General features: G+C 49.6%; 1 protein-coding gene across 2 annotated transcripts in view; it reads left to right on the forward strand.

Annotated features, from left to right (window-relative positions):
- Positions 1 to 8157, forward strand: part of SPAG5 (sperm associated antigen 5) — a 30176-nt gene extending 22019 nt beyond the window's left edge. For both annotated transcript variants that reach the window (XM_083587286.1, XM_083587287.1), the window contains 11 exons: positions 241 to 374; positions 506 to 671; positions 871 to 979; positions 1789 to 1866; positions 2128 to 2251; positions 2863 to 2962; positions 4916 to 4996; positions 5433 to 5573; positions 6397 to 6471; positions 6630 to 6710; positions 7977 to 8157. In XM_083587286.1, coding sequence (XP_083443412.1) covers positions 241 to 374; positions 506 to 671; positions 871 to 979; positions 1789 to 1866; positions 2128 to 2251; positions 2863 to 2962; positions 4916 to 4996; positions 5433 to 5573; positions 6397 to 6471; positions 6630 to 6710; positions 7977 to 8048 — 1161 coding nt within the window. In that variant the 3' untranslated portion in view covers positions 8049 to 8157. The remainder of the gene's footprint in view (positions 1 to 240; positions 375 to 505; positions 672 to 870; positions 980 to 1788; positions 1867 to 2127; positions 2252 to 2862; positions 2963 to 4915; positions 4997 to 5432; positions 5574 to 6396; positions 6472 to 6629; positions 6711 to 7976) is intronic.
- The last annotated feature ends 7682 nt before the right edge of the window (positions 8158 to 15839 follow it).

Below are 15839 nucleotides of genomic sequence, written 5' to 3' on the forward strand. Positions count from 1 at the left end.
AAATGCTAAAACAGACTGAAAATATCTCAACCTTCTAGGCGCTTGGGTAGACTTCTCTAAACAGGGGTGTTTTTTTGCAGTATAAGGTGACTCAGAACAGTATAACTGTTCTATCTCGGAAACAGTAAGAAATAACACCATCAACAAACGGATTTTAAAAAAGGTTGGTGTAAAATAATACGAATCGGTGTAAAATAATGCAAATAAGCCAACCTAACCAAACTGCCAAAATGTTAAAAGTTTATAGATCTGGAAAACCAAATTGCCCGCCGCCAGCTCTCGGAGACGGAGTTGGAGCTGAAGGCCACCCTCGTGACTCTGTGGGAGCGCAGCGCTCAGCTGGAGGACCTCAAGGGTGCCCACAGCGCCCTTCAGTAAGTGCCTGTTCCTCTCCGAGACCCCACCCAAAAGAGGGTCTGGGTTGGGGTTGGGGGTCTCCCTTCTTTTGTGGCGTAGGGAACAGCATCGTCCTGACTTTCTCCTGTCCCCCACCCCACCCCAAAAGGCAGGAGCGAGAGGCTGTCGGCGAGGAGCTGGCGAGCGCAAAGGCGGAAATGGAGAGGACCCGATCCAGCATGGAGGCCTGCGCCTGCTCCTTGCAGGAGATGGACGGCGCTCAGACGCAACTCCTGGAAATTGCCAGTTTCCTTGAACGGGTGCTGCAGGGAGAGGTGAGGCAACTGTGTGCAGTGGGGTCCCTGCCATCTCTCTCCCCTGCTGGGAAAGGGCCTTGGAATCACAGAATGGTAGAGTTGGCAAGGGACCCCCAAAGGTCATCCAGCCCAACCCGCTGCAATGCGGGAATCGCAGCCGAAGAACCCCTTCAGAGTCGTATCATGGCAGCACTCCCAACGCTCTGCTCTTTTGCAGGTGGTCGACACGGCCCCCAGGAGGCGGCCCTGCACCCCCAGGCGACTCACCCCCCACCGCTTTGGGACCTCCTTCGTGGACAGCATCTTGCAGGCAGTGGCGGAGAGAGGTGGGGGTTTCTGTTTGCCTATTTTGGGGGGGCGGGAGGGGGCCCCGAACACAAACCCAGAGCGGAAAGCCCCCCCCCCACTTGTCATGTTGCCAGCCCTCATGGGGGAAAGGGGTAATAATAATAATAATAATAATAATAATAATAATAATAATAATAATAATTTATTTATACCCCGCCCAACTGGCTGGGTTCTCCTAGCCACTCTGGGCGGCTTCCAACCAAATATTAAAATACAGTAATAAATCAAACATTAAAAGCTTCCCTAAACAAGGCTGCCTTCAGATGTCTTCTAAAAGTCTGGCAGTTGTTCTTCTCTTTGACATCTGGTGGGAGGGCGTTCCACAGGGAGGGCGCCACCACCGAGAAGGCCCTCTGCCTGGTTCCCTGTAACTTGGGTTCTCACAGCGAGGGAACCACCAGAAGGCCCTTGGTGCTGGACCTTAGTGTCCGGGCTGAACGATGGGGGTGGAGACGCTCCTTCAGGTATACAGGACCGAGGCTGTTTAGGGCTTTAAAGGTCAGCACTAACACTTTGAACTGTGCTTGGAAATGTACTGGGATCCAGTGTTTCAAGACCGGTGTTATGTGGTCTTGGCGGCCGCCCCCAGTCACCAGTCTAGCTGCCGCATTCTGGATTAGTTGCAGTTTCCAGGTCACCTTCAAAGGGAGCCCCACGTAGAGCGCATTGCAGTAGTCCAAGCCCTGCCCCCAGGCCACTCAATTGCAGCCTCCCTCTTAATTCTGACTCAAGGGGGCATTACAAGTTTTCACCCCCCAAAAATTTTGTGCCTCCTGTTCTTTTTCAGACGTGGAAACTCCCGGGATTTGGAGCGAGAGCACCGCTTTCACGAAAGCCGTTCATGAAGGTCCGCCCAAGCCGGCAGGTAACTAGGACCCGGCCCTGAGAGGGGACCAGGGTTCGAATTCCCCGCTCGGCCACGAAGCTCCCCAGTGGGTGTGCCCTGGGGGTGGGCAGCCCCTGCGTCTCTCAGCCTCGCCTACCTTGCAGGGTTGTTGGTGGGGATTAGACAGGGACGGGGAGGAAAGCCACATCTGCCCCCTTGAGCTCCTGGGAGGGAAAAGGTGTGACAGGAAAGCAATAAATGAACGAAACGAAGCCGTCTCACGGTCTGTCCCGTCCGCAGAGCTCCAGGATCAACTCTCCACCCACGTCCAAGACTTGCTGTCCGTTTCCGAACAGCTCCGCCTCCTGGCTTCGCAGCAGCAGAGGGCCGCCCAGGAGGAGAGGGAAACCCTGCAGGCGGAAATGTAAGTGGGTTTGGGGGCTTGTTTGCGCTGGGGAAACCCAGAGATGAAGATGCTCTACCTGAGGTTCCTGCATTGAAGGAGCTTGGGCTACAGGACCCTTCCAACTTCTCAATAGTGATCAGACCATTAAGCGTCACAGCCTGGGAGGAGAAAAGTCACAGCGCAGCTTCAACAGGATAATAATATATCAATCCGTGTAAAGGTTCCCTTTACAGGTAATATAAGACTCACCAAAAAATGAGTGTTCCCCACCTGTGCATTTCATCACTATTGAGAAGAAACATTTTGCCTAGTCTTAAATGGGCCAGGCTTTTGTGTATACGGGAGGTGCTGGGTGACCTTCTGCCGCAATATTTGTACAAGAAATAAAACCATGCATTGTATATATTATTAAAAGGTCCTTTTCGCTCTGCTGTTTAGATGCTGTTAGATTATGAGATACATTTTCAAGATGGACAGTCCTAGAATCATAGAACTGTTGAGTTGAAAGGCACCCTGGGGTCATCTAGTCCAACCCCTTGCCATGTGGGATCAATCGAGATTATTCCCCAGACTGGATAATGCAGAGTTGAATTTGGGGGCCTCTCTCCCTTCTCCCCCTCCCCCTGCAGTTTGCGGCTCCAGGGCCTGGGGAGGGAGCTGGAGGCTGAGGTCGATTCCCGCGACGCCAGCATCGCCCAGCTGAGCAAGGCTCTCCGCGACAGGAAGCAGGTGAGGTTGCCAGGAGGAGGGGGATCTGGGTCAGGATGGAGCCGCAGGGCTCGGAGGATCTGGGTCACGGATCGGCCGGGGATCTGCTTCTAGGGCGTTGCAGCAACCAGGGAGCCAGCCTCCATCTTGATCAGCCTGCATGTCTCTGAAGCCGCTGTGGAATAGATAGGTAGATAATTATTACGGTCAAAGACCAGCTCACATAACATAACACAATAAAAACAGTGTTCGTAAAGATAAAATATACAATCGGAGCAGATTGCAGCAATAGCTTATGAGTTAAAATTGAGATATATGCGTACACCCGTACAGCTGAGATTTGGGCTACCATAAAAAATTGACCCTGAGGCGCCCCAAACGGTGACTTCAGCATTTCCCTAGCAGGCTATTTTATTCCATAGGGTGATCTGTGCCTACAAATCTGGGCGCAGAATGTGGCTACCAGCCAGGTCGTCTTGTGATCTTTGCCTAAGAGGAGAGAATTAAGTTTAGACTTGTCCGAAAGATCGGCGAGTCTCTTCAGCAAAGGATCAATGGTGTCTCTACGAATCTCAACATAAAAAAGACATCTAAAAAATATATTTTCAGGGCTTCCTGTTTCCCCTAATGGGCAGGCGCAAAGTCTCTGTGCGTACGGGACTCTTCTATAGGAGCCTTCCAGAACCGGTGAGGGCAAGGCTGAGCTTCTAGCAAGAGCAAAAGCCCTTCTTGCGTTTTTGGATGTGAGGAATAGAGTTATGTCGCTGGAGCGGCTACATATCTCCCGTTTTCTATGCGCTGTGGAATAAAAAAAAAAGAGGATTGTAGAGTTGGAAGGGACCCCCAAAGGTTATCCAGTCCAACCCCCTGCAATGCAGGAATCACAGCTGCAGAATCCCTGGCAGATGGCCACCCAACCTCTGCTTAAAAACCTCCAAGGAAGGAGAGTCCACCACTTTCCCAAGGACTGTCAAACAGCTCTTACTGTCAGAAAGTTCTTCCTAAGCTTTGGAAAGGAATCCCCTTCTTGTTTGAATCCTTCGCAAAATAGATTCCAGGATAAGGGACATAATCTGAAAATAAGGAGCAGATATTTTAATCAGAAGGGACGCGGGTGGTGCTGTGGGTTAAACCACAGAGCCTGGGACTTGCCGATCAGAAGGTCGACGGTTCGAATCCCCGTGACGGGGTGAGCTCCCTTTGCTCGGTCCCTGCTCCTGCCAACCTAGCAGTTTGAAAGCACGTCAAAGTGCAAGCAGATAAATAGGTACCGCTCCGCCGGGTAGGTAAATGGCATTTCCGTGCGCTGCTCTGGTTCGCCAGAAGCAGCTTAGCCATGACCCAGAAGCTGTACACCAGCTCCCTTGGCCTATAGAGCGAGATGAGCGCCGCAACCCCAGAGTCATCCGCGACTGGACCTAATGGTCAGGGGTCCCTTTACCTTTACCTTTTATTTTAATCAGAAACCAAGAAGAGAAGAACTTTAAGAAGGAATTGGGAAAATTTACAATGCATTTAAGAGAGCACTGAAAACAACCAAAACTTTGGCAGGATTTGAGTAATGCTTGTAATGTACGAAAAACTAGGGTAAAAATGGATTATTATTTTTTATTTTAAAAAACAGAGAAAATTAAGGGAAGCAATTGAAAAAAAGAATGATCATGGTAACCATGGAAGGGCAGAGGAGAGTTGAAGGATTCAGGGAAATCCTAAATGATGATGTTGGTGTTTAATGCGTGAATTTAAATTTGCAATGTAAAAATGTTTGACGAAGATAAGAAAGAAAATAAGGAACGCTTGGAGCACGGAAGGTGGGACAGGTTGTCCAAACTCTTTCCTCTCCCTGGGCAGCATCTGCCGCCCTGTTTCCCACCACCAGGGTCCAAGGGACTAGAAACTTAGCCAGGCTTTGGCGAAACCACTGTGAAGCCTTCCTGCCTCCCCGCCCTCTTACGCTCTCTCTCTCACACACAGGACGAAAAGGAGCTTCAGGAAGTTATCCGGCAGCAGGACAGGAAGCTTCAGCAGCTGGATGACCAGAGTGCGGACATCCGGGTAGGTCCAAGGGCCCCCTACCCCCTGGCATTCTCAGAGATCTGTGTGCCTTGGGAAGGAGAACGTCCTGGAGCTCACAGGAAAAGCTGCCTTAATATGTGTATGGTCCATAGACTGCAATACCGCCTGCCCTGGCTGGCAGCAAGCGCTCTCCGGGGTTTCAGGAAGAGGGTCTCCCCCAGGCCACTGGGGAATTGAACCTGGCGCCTTCTGCATGCCAAGCAAGTGCTCTGCCACTTAGCTGCAGCCGCTTCTCTGAAACATAAAGATTCTAGTCCTCATTGCCTGAAATAAGGGGCTGGTTTAAGTGGGAACATGGGCAGCAGCCATGATGTTCTGTGCTGCCTTCACCCTCCAGCCTCCTGCAAAGGGGTGGGTTGCTGAACCCCAAGTGGCTGCTAAACACCCCCCCCCAATCTCTCTCTCCCTTCCCCAGATCCTAAAACTGGAGTTGGATCAGCTGAAATCTGACCTCCGCAGCTGCGAGATGGAGAGGTCAGCCCTGTGGGAAGAGCTCAGGGAGCAGAAGCCGTCCAGCGCGGATTGGGTCCAGGAGAAGATGTGTCTGCAGCGGCAGGTATGGGGCTGGGTGGTCGGGATCCGGGCAGCGGCAGGGAGGGTGCGACAAAGACACACAAATGCATTATTGTTCAGGATGGAGGAATGGTTGTGGAAATTACCGGAGACCAAGTTGATACATAGGATTGGGGGGGGGGGGAATAATTGCTGACATTGATCGATAGCAATAATTAGAGAACGCCTTTTGTGTAAAAGAGAAAAAGAACAAATTGGAGACGTTTGGGTCTGAAGATTGGGGGAATTCTGTAGCACAGTTGGATATCATCACAAAGAGAATGCTTTGAATAATTTCTTTTATATAATGGACACAAAACTAGAGGTCCTTTTGAGTTATTTTTATTCCTGCCTTCCTTTTTCTTTCTCTTCTTTCTTCTCTCTTGGTGTCTGGGCTGCTATCTGGGTCCAAGGATTATGAGCTACCTTTGAGAGAGGACTCTGCGTTTCCTTCTCTCTTCCTTTCCGTCTTTGTTCCTTTTTTCTTATTGTATCATGAAAACCTTTCAAAGAAAGATGAGCCAGACCCCCAAGGGCAGCCCCACAAGGAGCGCATTGCAGTAGTCCATCCTCAAGGTTATCCACGCATGGACTGCAGCTGTCAGGCTATCCCCACGTGGCCAGAGATTTATTTGCACTCAATGAATTTTCAGGTGGTTTTATTTGCACTGAGAAAAATAATAATCATTTGGGTCTTTTATGGGGTCTCTTGGAACAGATCCTGCAGAAACAGTAAAGGGTCTTCAACTCTTCCCCCCTCCCCCAATCCCACGGTGACCCCAAACCACTACCTTGTGGTTCAAGATGGAGCCTTCTTGTCTCCTTAGGTTGCCAGGCTGAGGGAACTTCTGGCTGGCAAGGACAGCGAGAACATGGACCTCGTGATGAGATACCAAGGCCGGGTGAGGACCTGGGGTGAGGGATGCAGGAAAGGAGCTTTCCGGGGAGGGCCGGGAAATGGCCGCCCTTGCATGGACCAGCCCCCTAACTCCTCACTCTTCTAGCCCTCTAACTCGTTCTTTTAGTCCCCTAACTCGTTCTTTCTGCTCCTGGCTTCCAGGTGAGGCATCTGGAGGAGCATCTTTTCCACGCTCAACGGGAGGTGAAGGCACTCAAGAGGACAGAGGCAAAGATAAAGGAGGTGAGACCCAATTGGTCTTGGGATGTGAGACCATATCTGGGGGGCTTGGAAGGCCAGATCAGATCTCGGGGGGTCTCAGGAAGTGAGGCCCAATTTGGGGGTCTTGGGAAGTGAGACACGATCCCCCAGGGGTCTGGGGCACCTTCGATTTCCTTTGCCCACCTCCCTCGGGATTTCTCCCCTCCCCCTTTTTTTAAAAAGCCAAGGGACTCTGTCCTCCATCTTGGCCAGGGAGGATGATGGGACTTGTAGTCCAGGAAAATCTGGAGGGCCACAGATATCTACACACACACCCCAATTTGGTTGCATTAGAGCAGGGGCCAGCAAACTTTTTCAGCAGGGGGCCGGTCCTCTGTCCCTCAGACCTTGTGGGGGGCCAGACTATATATATTTCTTGGGGGGGGGGCGGAATAAACGAATTCCTATGCCCCACAAATAACCCAGAGATGCATTTTAAATAAAAGCACACATTCTACTCATGTAAAAACACGCTGATTCCCGGACCATCCACGGGCCAGATTTAGAAGGCGGTTGGGCCGGATCTGGCCCCCCGGGCCTTAGTTTGCCTACCCATGCAAGAGGGTGCAGGTGGAAGATTTTCTCCATCTCTGGCCCTTCCTTTCCCCCAAAAGTAGCTCTTTATGACTTTTATGGAAAGAAAATCCTAACTTCCTAGCCCTCCTCCAGCGCAGGGGGGAAACACAACCCGCTGCTCAACTGACATGTGTAATACAGTGGTACCTCGGGTTACAGGCGCTTCAGGTTACGTACGCTTCAGGTTACAGACTCCGCTAACCCAGAAATATTACCTCGGATTAAGAACTTTGCTTCAGGATGAGAACAGAAATCGTGCTCCAGCGGCAGCGGGAGGCCCCATTAGCTAAAGTGGTGCTTCAAGTTAAGAACAGTTTCAGGTTAAGAACGGACCTCCAGAACGAATTAAGTTCTTAACCCGAGGTACCACTGTATTTATCCTGCACCGCACATGCACTGCCACCACAGCAGAAGCTGAATAAAAAGGCGGAAGGGAATTGAGGCTTTGAGCTTAAAAAGGGCTCTGCTCGGGTGGTTTGTGGCATGAGGCTGGTCCACCCCTGGTGGGAGACAGAATGGTTTCCACAAGCAGCGCCCTTTCTTAGACCTAAGGGGCTAGTCCTCTTGATCTGCGGTTTGGGCTGGGAAAGACCCCCTCCCCATCTCAAAAGGCGAGGAAGCCTCTGCCATCCCCCTCCGTTCCCCAATGCCTCTTTTTCCTCCAACTTCCAGGTGATGTCTTCGCTTCCTGCTGAAGCTTCCCACATCTCGGAAGTGCGCTTAATTCTCGACCTCCTCGGATGAAGCCGGCCGAGGGCTGGGGAGAATAGGACAGAGAAAGGGGCTGTTTGGCGGCCTGATCCGGCCGTTTGTGTGTATTTAAATAAATGTGTGTGTGTGTCTTTTGCAAGGATCGGTCTGTCTCCAAGTGTGAAGGTCATTTGGGCGGACGGGAGTGTCGTGTCCTCTCAGCCGCACATGGGAGTTGTAGTCCCGATGCGCCCAAGAGGACCAGCGTGTGGCGTTTGGGTGTGTGTGTGCAAAAGCTGTCCAGATTTGGGCACATCAGGACTACAACTCCCATGTGCGGCTGATGGGAGTTATAGTCCAAAGGCGCTGGCTGCTTGTCCGACTTACTTGTGGCATTTCTAATCTGCCTTGGTATGCCTGATTCTCCCCTTCATTTAAACTTCACAACAGCCCTGTGAGGTAGGCCGCGTTCAGAGGCAATGCCTGGCCCAAGGACGCGCCCGGTGAGCTGGCGGCCGAGTGGGAGGAGAGGGACCCTGGTCTCTCCCAGGGCCTAATACTCATCTAATTCCCACAGCACAACCCTGCCAGGTAGGATAGGCTGAGAGGCCCAAGGACACTCGGTGAGAGCTTCAAGGCTTGACTGGTGGGGATTTGAATCCTGCTCTCTCCTGGGTCATGGCTGACACTGGAACCACCACACCACACTGCCAATGAAAGGTTGGGGTCCCCACCCCCAAATCACCCACAACTGGTGCTTTTTCAAGTAGGGAGGCCAAGGATTGAACCGGCCACCTTCTGCATGCCAAGCAAGGGCAGCATCCTATAATAATAATAATAATAATAATAATAATAATAATAATAATAATAGTAATTTATTTGTACCCCATCAGCCACTCTGGGCGGCTTCCAACAGAACACTAAGATACAGTAACCTATTAAACATTAAAAGCTTCCCTAAACAGGACTGCCTTCAGGTGTCTTCTAAAAGTTTGGTTGTTATTTTTCTCTTTGACATCTGGTGGGAGGGCGTTCCACAGGGCGGGTGCCACTACCAAGAAGGCCCTTTGCCTGGTTCCCTGTAACTTGGCTTCTCGCAGCGAGGGAACCGCCAGAAGGCCCTCGGAGCTGGACCTCAGTGTCCGGGCAGAATGATGGGGGTGGATACGCTCCTTCAGGTATACTAAATATTAACTATGTTCTTCTCCCTGAGCCGTCATCCCTTAACCTCCTGAGCCACCAACTTTGATGATGATGATGATGATGATTTATTTGTACCCCGCCCATCTGGCTGGGTTTCCAACTAAGATTAAAAATACATCAAAATGTCGCACATTAAAAACTTCCCTGAACAGGGCTGTCTTCAGATGTCTTTTAAATGTCAGGTAGTTTATTTCTTTGACATCTGGTGGGAGGGTGTTCCACAGGGCGGGCGCCACCACCGAGAAGGCCCTCTGCCTGGTTCCCTGTAGCTTTGCTTCTCGAAGTGAGGAACTGCCAGAAGGCTCTTGGTGCTGGACCTCAGTGTCCGGGCTGAACGATGGGGGTGGAGACGCTCCTTTAGGTATCCTGGGCAAATGCACAAAGGAGGAGAGGTCTCTTGATGGCTCCTAGCAACGGCGGCTTGGCTCTGCCGCAATTCTTCTGAACCTAGTTGCTGGAAACTGCAGGAGGGGAGAAGATTCTCGCTCTCATCTGGCTGGCTCTTCTGATGTTCTGATGGAACTTCCAGTTCCAGAGGCAGTCTATCTGGGTTCCTCTTTCCATTGGGCCGCTGTGAGGTCTGCTGGATGTGTGGAGCCGCAGGATCACCTTTGGTTCCACATGGATGTCTCTAGCGGCATTGGGGAGCCTCCAGCTGTAGCAAGGAAGGATTGGATTCTGATTAATAGAATACACACGAGGCTTGACCAGCAAGACTCTGGGAGGGGTGCCAATAATAATAAGAATCCTCCCTCTCCACCTCTAGTCCCAGGTCGTTTTATTCACAAAAGAACTTTTTACACAGTGTTCATAAGAACCAATCAGATTTCCCCTGAGCATTTCAAAAAACAAAGTTAAATCAGATAAATTCTTTTAACTACAAAGAAACTATTTCCTACTTGAGCATGCATAGTAGTCCAGAGTAAATAAAAGAGGAAGCAAGGAGGAATGCTTTTAGGAAACCCCAGAGGTCATAAACAGGAATAAACAGGATGGCAGTATTTGCCATCTCCTTGTGAACTCTCTTCCTGGCCCTTAAGATCTATCTAAAGATTAAACTACATCAAAGTAACCTACTATCTTTATGTACTGAGGATGCCTGAGGAAGCAACTGGCCTGTGTTTCAGAATGCTTATAGGTGCCTGTCAGGTGTAGAGAAAGCAAATGGCAAAGGTGGGATTTGATCAGAAACCATTGTCAATGAATCAAATCCAGTCAACGCAATGCTTTCATAGCAGACACAATGGCTTGCTCCACATTTCATAATTCCTCATAGCAATCGCACCTGACCCCCACACTCTGGATATCTGCACCCCTACATCCAGCCTCCCTGGAAAGTGGGAGGTGTGATAGGAATTTTGAGATCTTAGATCTATGGTAATGTTCATAAGTGTACCAACCAAGCACGTACATAGATCAGCACAGGAAGGCCGACCGGAAACCATTTTTGATTCCTAAACTGACCAAATGTTTTCTTTGCAAGGTCAAAGGAAAATGGAAAAGCCTCCCCATTGTTTTTTCCTTCACAAATCCTGTCTTAAGGGTATGTCTGTGTTTGAATAGGGTGTGAGCCTGTGACATGGCCCAGGAACTAAGTATTTATCACTACAAAAGATTGTCCAGGCTCCCCAGGAAATCCAATCAAGTAACCTGCCAGACAGGAGATAAACAACAACAGGAGAAAAACAACATTCAAATTTGTTATGTACTGAAGTTCTCACCCTGGGCCACCAGGGGGATACTGTAGATAGTTTTCACTCGGGTCCACATATGCAAATAAGGGATTGAAAATGATTTTCAGTGATTGGATAGTTACAGAAAGTGGTTACAGTTGCGTTGTAGTGGAGCTCTATATAAGCAGGCTGGCTGAACCCTTCAGTTCAGTTCTGTTCTGGCCTGTGAATAAACAAGAGCTGTTTGAAGAATTGCTGTGTCGTCTGATATGTCCGCCCACAACTTAACACTGGCGACGAGGATGGGATGGATGGACAACAGAGCACAGCCAGATGCAGCCACCCTCTGAGATGAGCTGAATCACAGAGCTGAAACACTGAGCGAAATCACGGAGCAGAACCAATTCAGAGCTGACCGTTCTGGCTAGAGCACTGTGTTCCACCCATCGCCTCCACGTCGGCATCGGAACCATGGCTTCACTCGTGCCTCTACCGCCGTTTGCCCCAGCCTCTGAATCATGGGACTCCTACCTCGCTCAGTTCAACTGCTACCTCCAAGCCAACGAGCTGACGGAAGTATCACAGGAGCGTAAGCGGGGCCTATTCCTCAGCCTCTGTGGGCCTGAGGTGTTCGAGACGGCCCAAGCATTGGTTGTGCCTGTAGCAGTCCAGGCAACACCGTGGGACACGATTCAAGAGAAGCTCCACAACCACAACTTAAAATTTCTGTTTTAGACTGCCTTTTCTGTTATGTAGGTATGATGTACTGAGGGGTGGTCTTGGGTTACACCCCTTCTGTGATGTATGTATGATATTTATGGGGGTGGTCTTGATCTACAGGGTGGCAATTTCAAAAGTCTTTATAAGGCCTTACGCGCCATTGTTCTGGGTCCCTCCTCCTCTCCTGCGGGTGAGGGGAGCACCCTGTTGCAACAGATCAATAAAGATCAAGCTTACTAGCTGCTTTGCTTCCCAATATTCTCTGGTTGGTCTCTGTTATTCTCTCCTACCAATAGGGAACCTACGTAAGGACTCTATATGGGCTCTTGGATACCCCATAAGGGAAAAGGGCAATTTTTGTTTACACAGAGGCCAGGGCCCAGAGTTGGCCTGCCCGCCCCCTGTGAGACAGGAGCAAAAAGAAAGCAAAGAGTCTGCAAATGGCGGCCTCTCTCAGCCTCCATCCTGTGACTCAGCCCAGCCCCTCGTTTTATTCCCAAGTCATTGATTGACTTAATTTCATTTCTCTCCCAGCTGCCGTGCTCATCCTTTTTTCCCTGCCGCGCACACACAGCCTGCAGCCAGTTCTGTCCCCGATTTAGCCCCACCTCAAGAAGGTGCTGGATCCGTCCCTCTGCCCTTGGGCGTCCTCCATCACGGGTGACCTAGCTTCTCTGGGGCGGAGCGTGGGGGGGTCCTCCTTCTCCCCCGCCGTGGCCTAGATTCCCCTTGTCCCAGCTCCCTGCTCAGTCATGTCTCTTTTCTGGGGGGTGGGTGGGGGCTATGGCCAAGAAGCATTTCTCTGCCTCTGTGGCTACAGGACCACTTGCCTTCCTCCCCTCTTCATTAAAAAGCAGCAGCATGCTTCCTTCTAGACTTCCACCCACCCTCCCTTCGTGGCCTTCTGCTTGCACGCTCTCCCCCGCTGAAAGCAGGCCACCAGAACAGGCCTTTTCCCACCCTGCTTAAAGTTCTTAAAATCTTTTTTAAAAAATAATAATTCTGCAACCTGTATAGATGTTGGAGGTTTGTGCATCTCTCCCCCCCATTTTTTTTTTATTTCATAAAATTTATGCACCGCTCGATTGTGAAAATCCCCCTCAAAGCAGTTTACACAAAAGATCGTTAAGAAAAATAAACGGCAAGAATTTTGAGGAGGCGCCAAAGAGATTGCAGCGGAAACGCCTGCCCTGGTGTCAAGTGGCAGGGAGTTCCAAAGTTACTCAAGGTTGCAATGTCTCCGTTCCCAAAATGGCAATAGGTTGTTCCAGAAGGAGGTCTTCATCTCTCCATCTTTTCATCACTGGTTGATGCCTCCCTTTTAACCGCAGAAGAACGTTCTCTCACTCTGTGCACCTGTCCTGTTCTTTCCTGTTCCAGGAACCCCGATGGCCACAGTTAAAATGCTTCTAACAGCCTCTCTCTCGCCATCAAGCATCCTGAGTCCCAGAGGATAGAATGCAGAGGCCTCTATATTCATCATTTATGTTCCTCTATGCCAGAGGTTTGGGACCCCTGCCCTATAAAAAAAAATATTCAGTATAGCCATTTGCACAACCCACTAAGGGAAATAATAGAACCAGACAGGAGGAAGAGATAATTGCACATTGATTCAAGGTCCAATTAAAACTATTTAATTCAATTAATTCAACCAAACAGATGAATTTGGACCCAGTGACAGTCTGGCAGTCTCTTCCACCTCCAGCCACCCCTTTAGTGCCCCCACTAGGGAATCCCACCACCTCCAGGGGGCGCTACTGCACACTTTGGCTCTATGCTGAGAACTAACACATGCGTATGGATGTCAAAGCTCCGTCATGCGGACACAAAATTAATACATTTACCCGCACCAAACGCTGTGCGATGTTGTCCTGCCTGTTTTTGGGGTTAATCCTGGGTCCCTCTTAGGAAGGCCAAGGGGCAGCCCCCTGGAACGTGGGGCTGGGAGATTCCCTTCCTGGTATCATCAGAATCATCCGGCCTCAGCCTCTTGACAGCTCTCTAAAAATATTATCTATATGCATCTTTTAATTTCGGAAGACGTTAATATCTGAAGGGTAAATGACTGGGGGGCAGGAATCAGAGGAAGGGAGAATCTCTCCCAGGTGGGAGCTGGAAGAATTGAAGATTAAGACAAAATACTGAGAAAGTAGACAGACAGATAGATAGATAGATAGATAGATTAAAAAACCTATATACCTTTGTATTTTATTATGTTCATTATTGTCGTTGCTATTTTATTTCACTTGTTTTCTTTCTCTTTTTTGGTTTTCCTTTTTTTGAACTCTATTATTCCTTTTATATGATGCTGAAAAAATAAAAATGAGGTTATTTTTGTTAAAAAAAGAACTGTCCGGCCTCTGCCCAGGTGGTTTTTATAGCACATGAATCTCTTTCTCTCTTTTCCTCATATATAATACATAGCGGTGAAGTTGCTGAGTCAGTGGCTGGGCTCCACGATGGACTGGAGCCAGTCCTAATGGGCCTGATGGGTCGAGGGTTATCGCCAGAGGGGTAAACAGCCATTTACTCTTACGGCAAAAAAAGCAACACCACCAGCAGAGTCTTGTGATATCTGAAAAGCAAACAACTGTAGTGTGTGTGGCACCTTTAAATTATGTAACTTGATTATTGGGGTTTCAATTGAATATTAAATGGTTTAGAGGTCTTTTGTGCCAGAACATGGGAAGAGCTTGGCTGCTGGATCAGGCCAATGGCCTGCCTAGTCAAGCATCCCAGTGGCTGAACAGTTAACTGTGGAAAACCCACACTCAGGATTTGACCCCCTCCCCTCCTGTGGGATCGCAGCAACTGGTATTCAAAAGCATCACTGTCTCAATGGAGGCAGAGGAGAACCATCACAGCCAGTAGCCATTCATAGCCGTGGACAGACCATGAATTTGCTAGCAGGAAAGGATCTAGGGGTCTTGGTGGACCACAAACTGAACATGAGTCCACAGTGTGATGCAGCAGCAAAAAAGGCAAATGCTATTCTAGGCTGCATCAACAGAAGTATAGTGTCCAGATCAAGGGAAGTCATAGTCCAGCTCTCTTCTGCCTTGGTTGGACCACACCTGGAATACTGTGTCCAGTTCTGGGTGCCACAATTTTAAAATGCCATTGGTAAGCTGCAATGTGTGCAGAGGAGGACAACAAAGATGATCTAGTACAGTGGTACCTCGGGTTACATACACTTCAGGTTACAGACGCTTCAGGTTACAGACTCCGCTAACCCAGAAATAGTACCTCAGGTTAAGAACTTTGCTTCAGGATGAGAACAGAAATCGTGCTCCGGCGGTGCAGCGGCAGCAGGAGGCCCCATTAGCTAAAGTGGTGCTTCAGGTTAAGAACAGGTTAAGAACGGACCTCCAGAATGAATTAAGTTCTTAACCTGAGGTACCACTGTATATCTGAAGGAGTGTCTCCACCCCCATCGTTCTACCCGGACACTGAGGTCCAGCGCCAAGGGCCTTCTGGCGGTTCCCTCACTGCGAGAAGTCAAGTTACAGGGAACCAGGCAGAGGGCCTTCTCGGTAGTGGCACCCGCCCTGTGGAATGCCCTCCCATCAGATGTCAAAGAGAACAACAACTACCAGACTTTTAGAAGACATCTGAAGGCAGCCCTGTTTAGGGAAGCCTTTAATGTTTGATGCATTACGGTATTTTAATATTTTGCTGGAAGCCGCCCAGAGCCGCTGAGGAGGCCCAGCCAGATGGGCGGGGTATAAATAATAAATTGTTGTTGTTGTTGTTGTTGTTGTTGTTGCTAAGTCTGGAAACCAAGCCTGATGAGGAACGGTTGAATGAGCTGGATATGTTTAGCCTGGAAAAGAGAAGACTGAGAGGAGATATGAGAGCCATCTTCAAATATCTCAAATATCACAAGAAGGATGGAGAAAGCTTGTTTTCTCCTGCTCTGCAAGGTAAGACTCGAACCAGTGGAATCAAGTTTACAAGAAAGGAGATTCTGACTTAACATTAGGAAGAACTTTCTGACGGTAAGAGCTGTTCAACGGTGGAACAATGACCTCCCTTCCGAAGGTGGTGGACTCTCCTTCCTTGGAGGTTTTTAAGCAGAGATTGGACAGCCATCTGTCAGGAATGCTGAAATTCCTGCATTGCAGCGGGTTGGACTGGATGACCCTTGCAATCCCTTCCAACTCTGAAAGCCGTCCTTGCCGTCCCTGCCTCCTGTGGCAGTGAGTTCCACAGTTTCACACTGTGCTTTGCGAAAGAGGACCTCTTCCTT

This window comes from Podarcis filfolensis (genome assembly GCF_964270895.1).
Source record: "Podarcis filfolensis genome assembly, chromosome: 15".
Lineage (NCBI taxonomy): Eukaryota > Metazoa > Chordata > Lepidosauria > Squamata > Lacertidae > Podarcis > Podarcis filfolensis.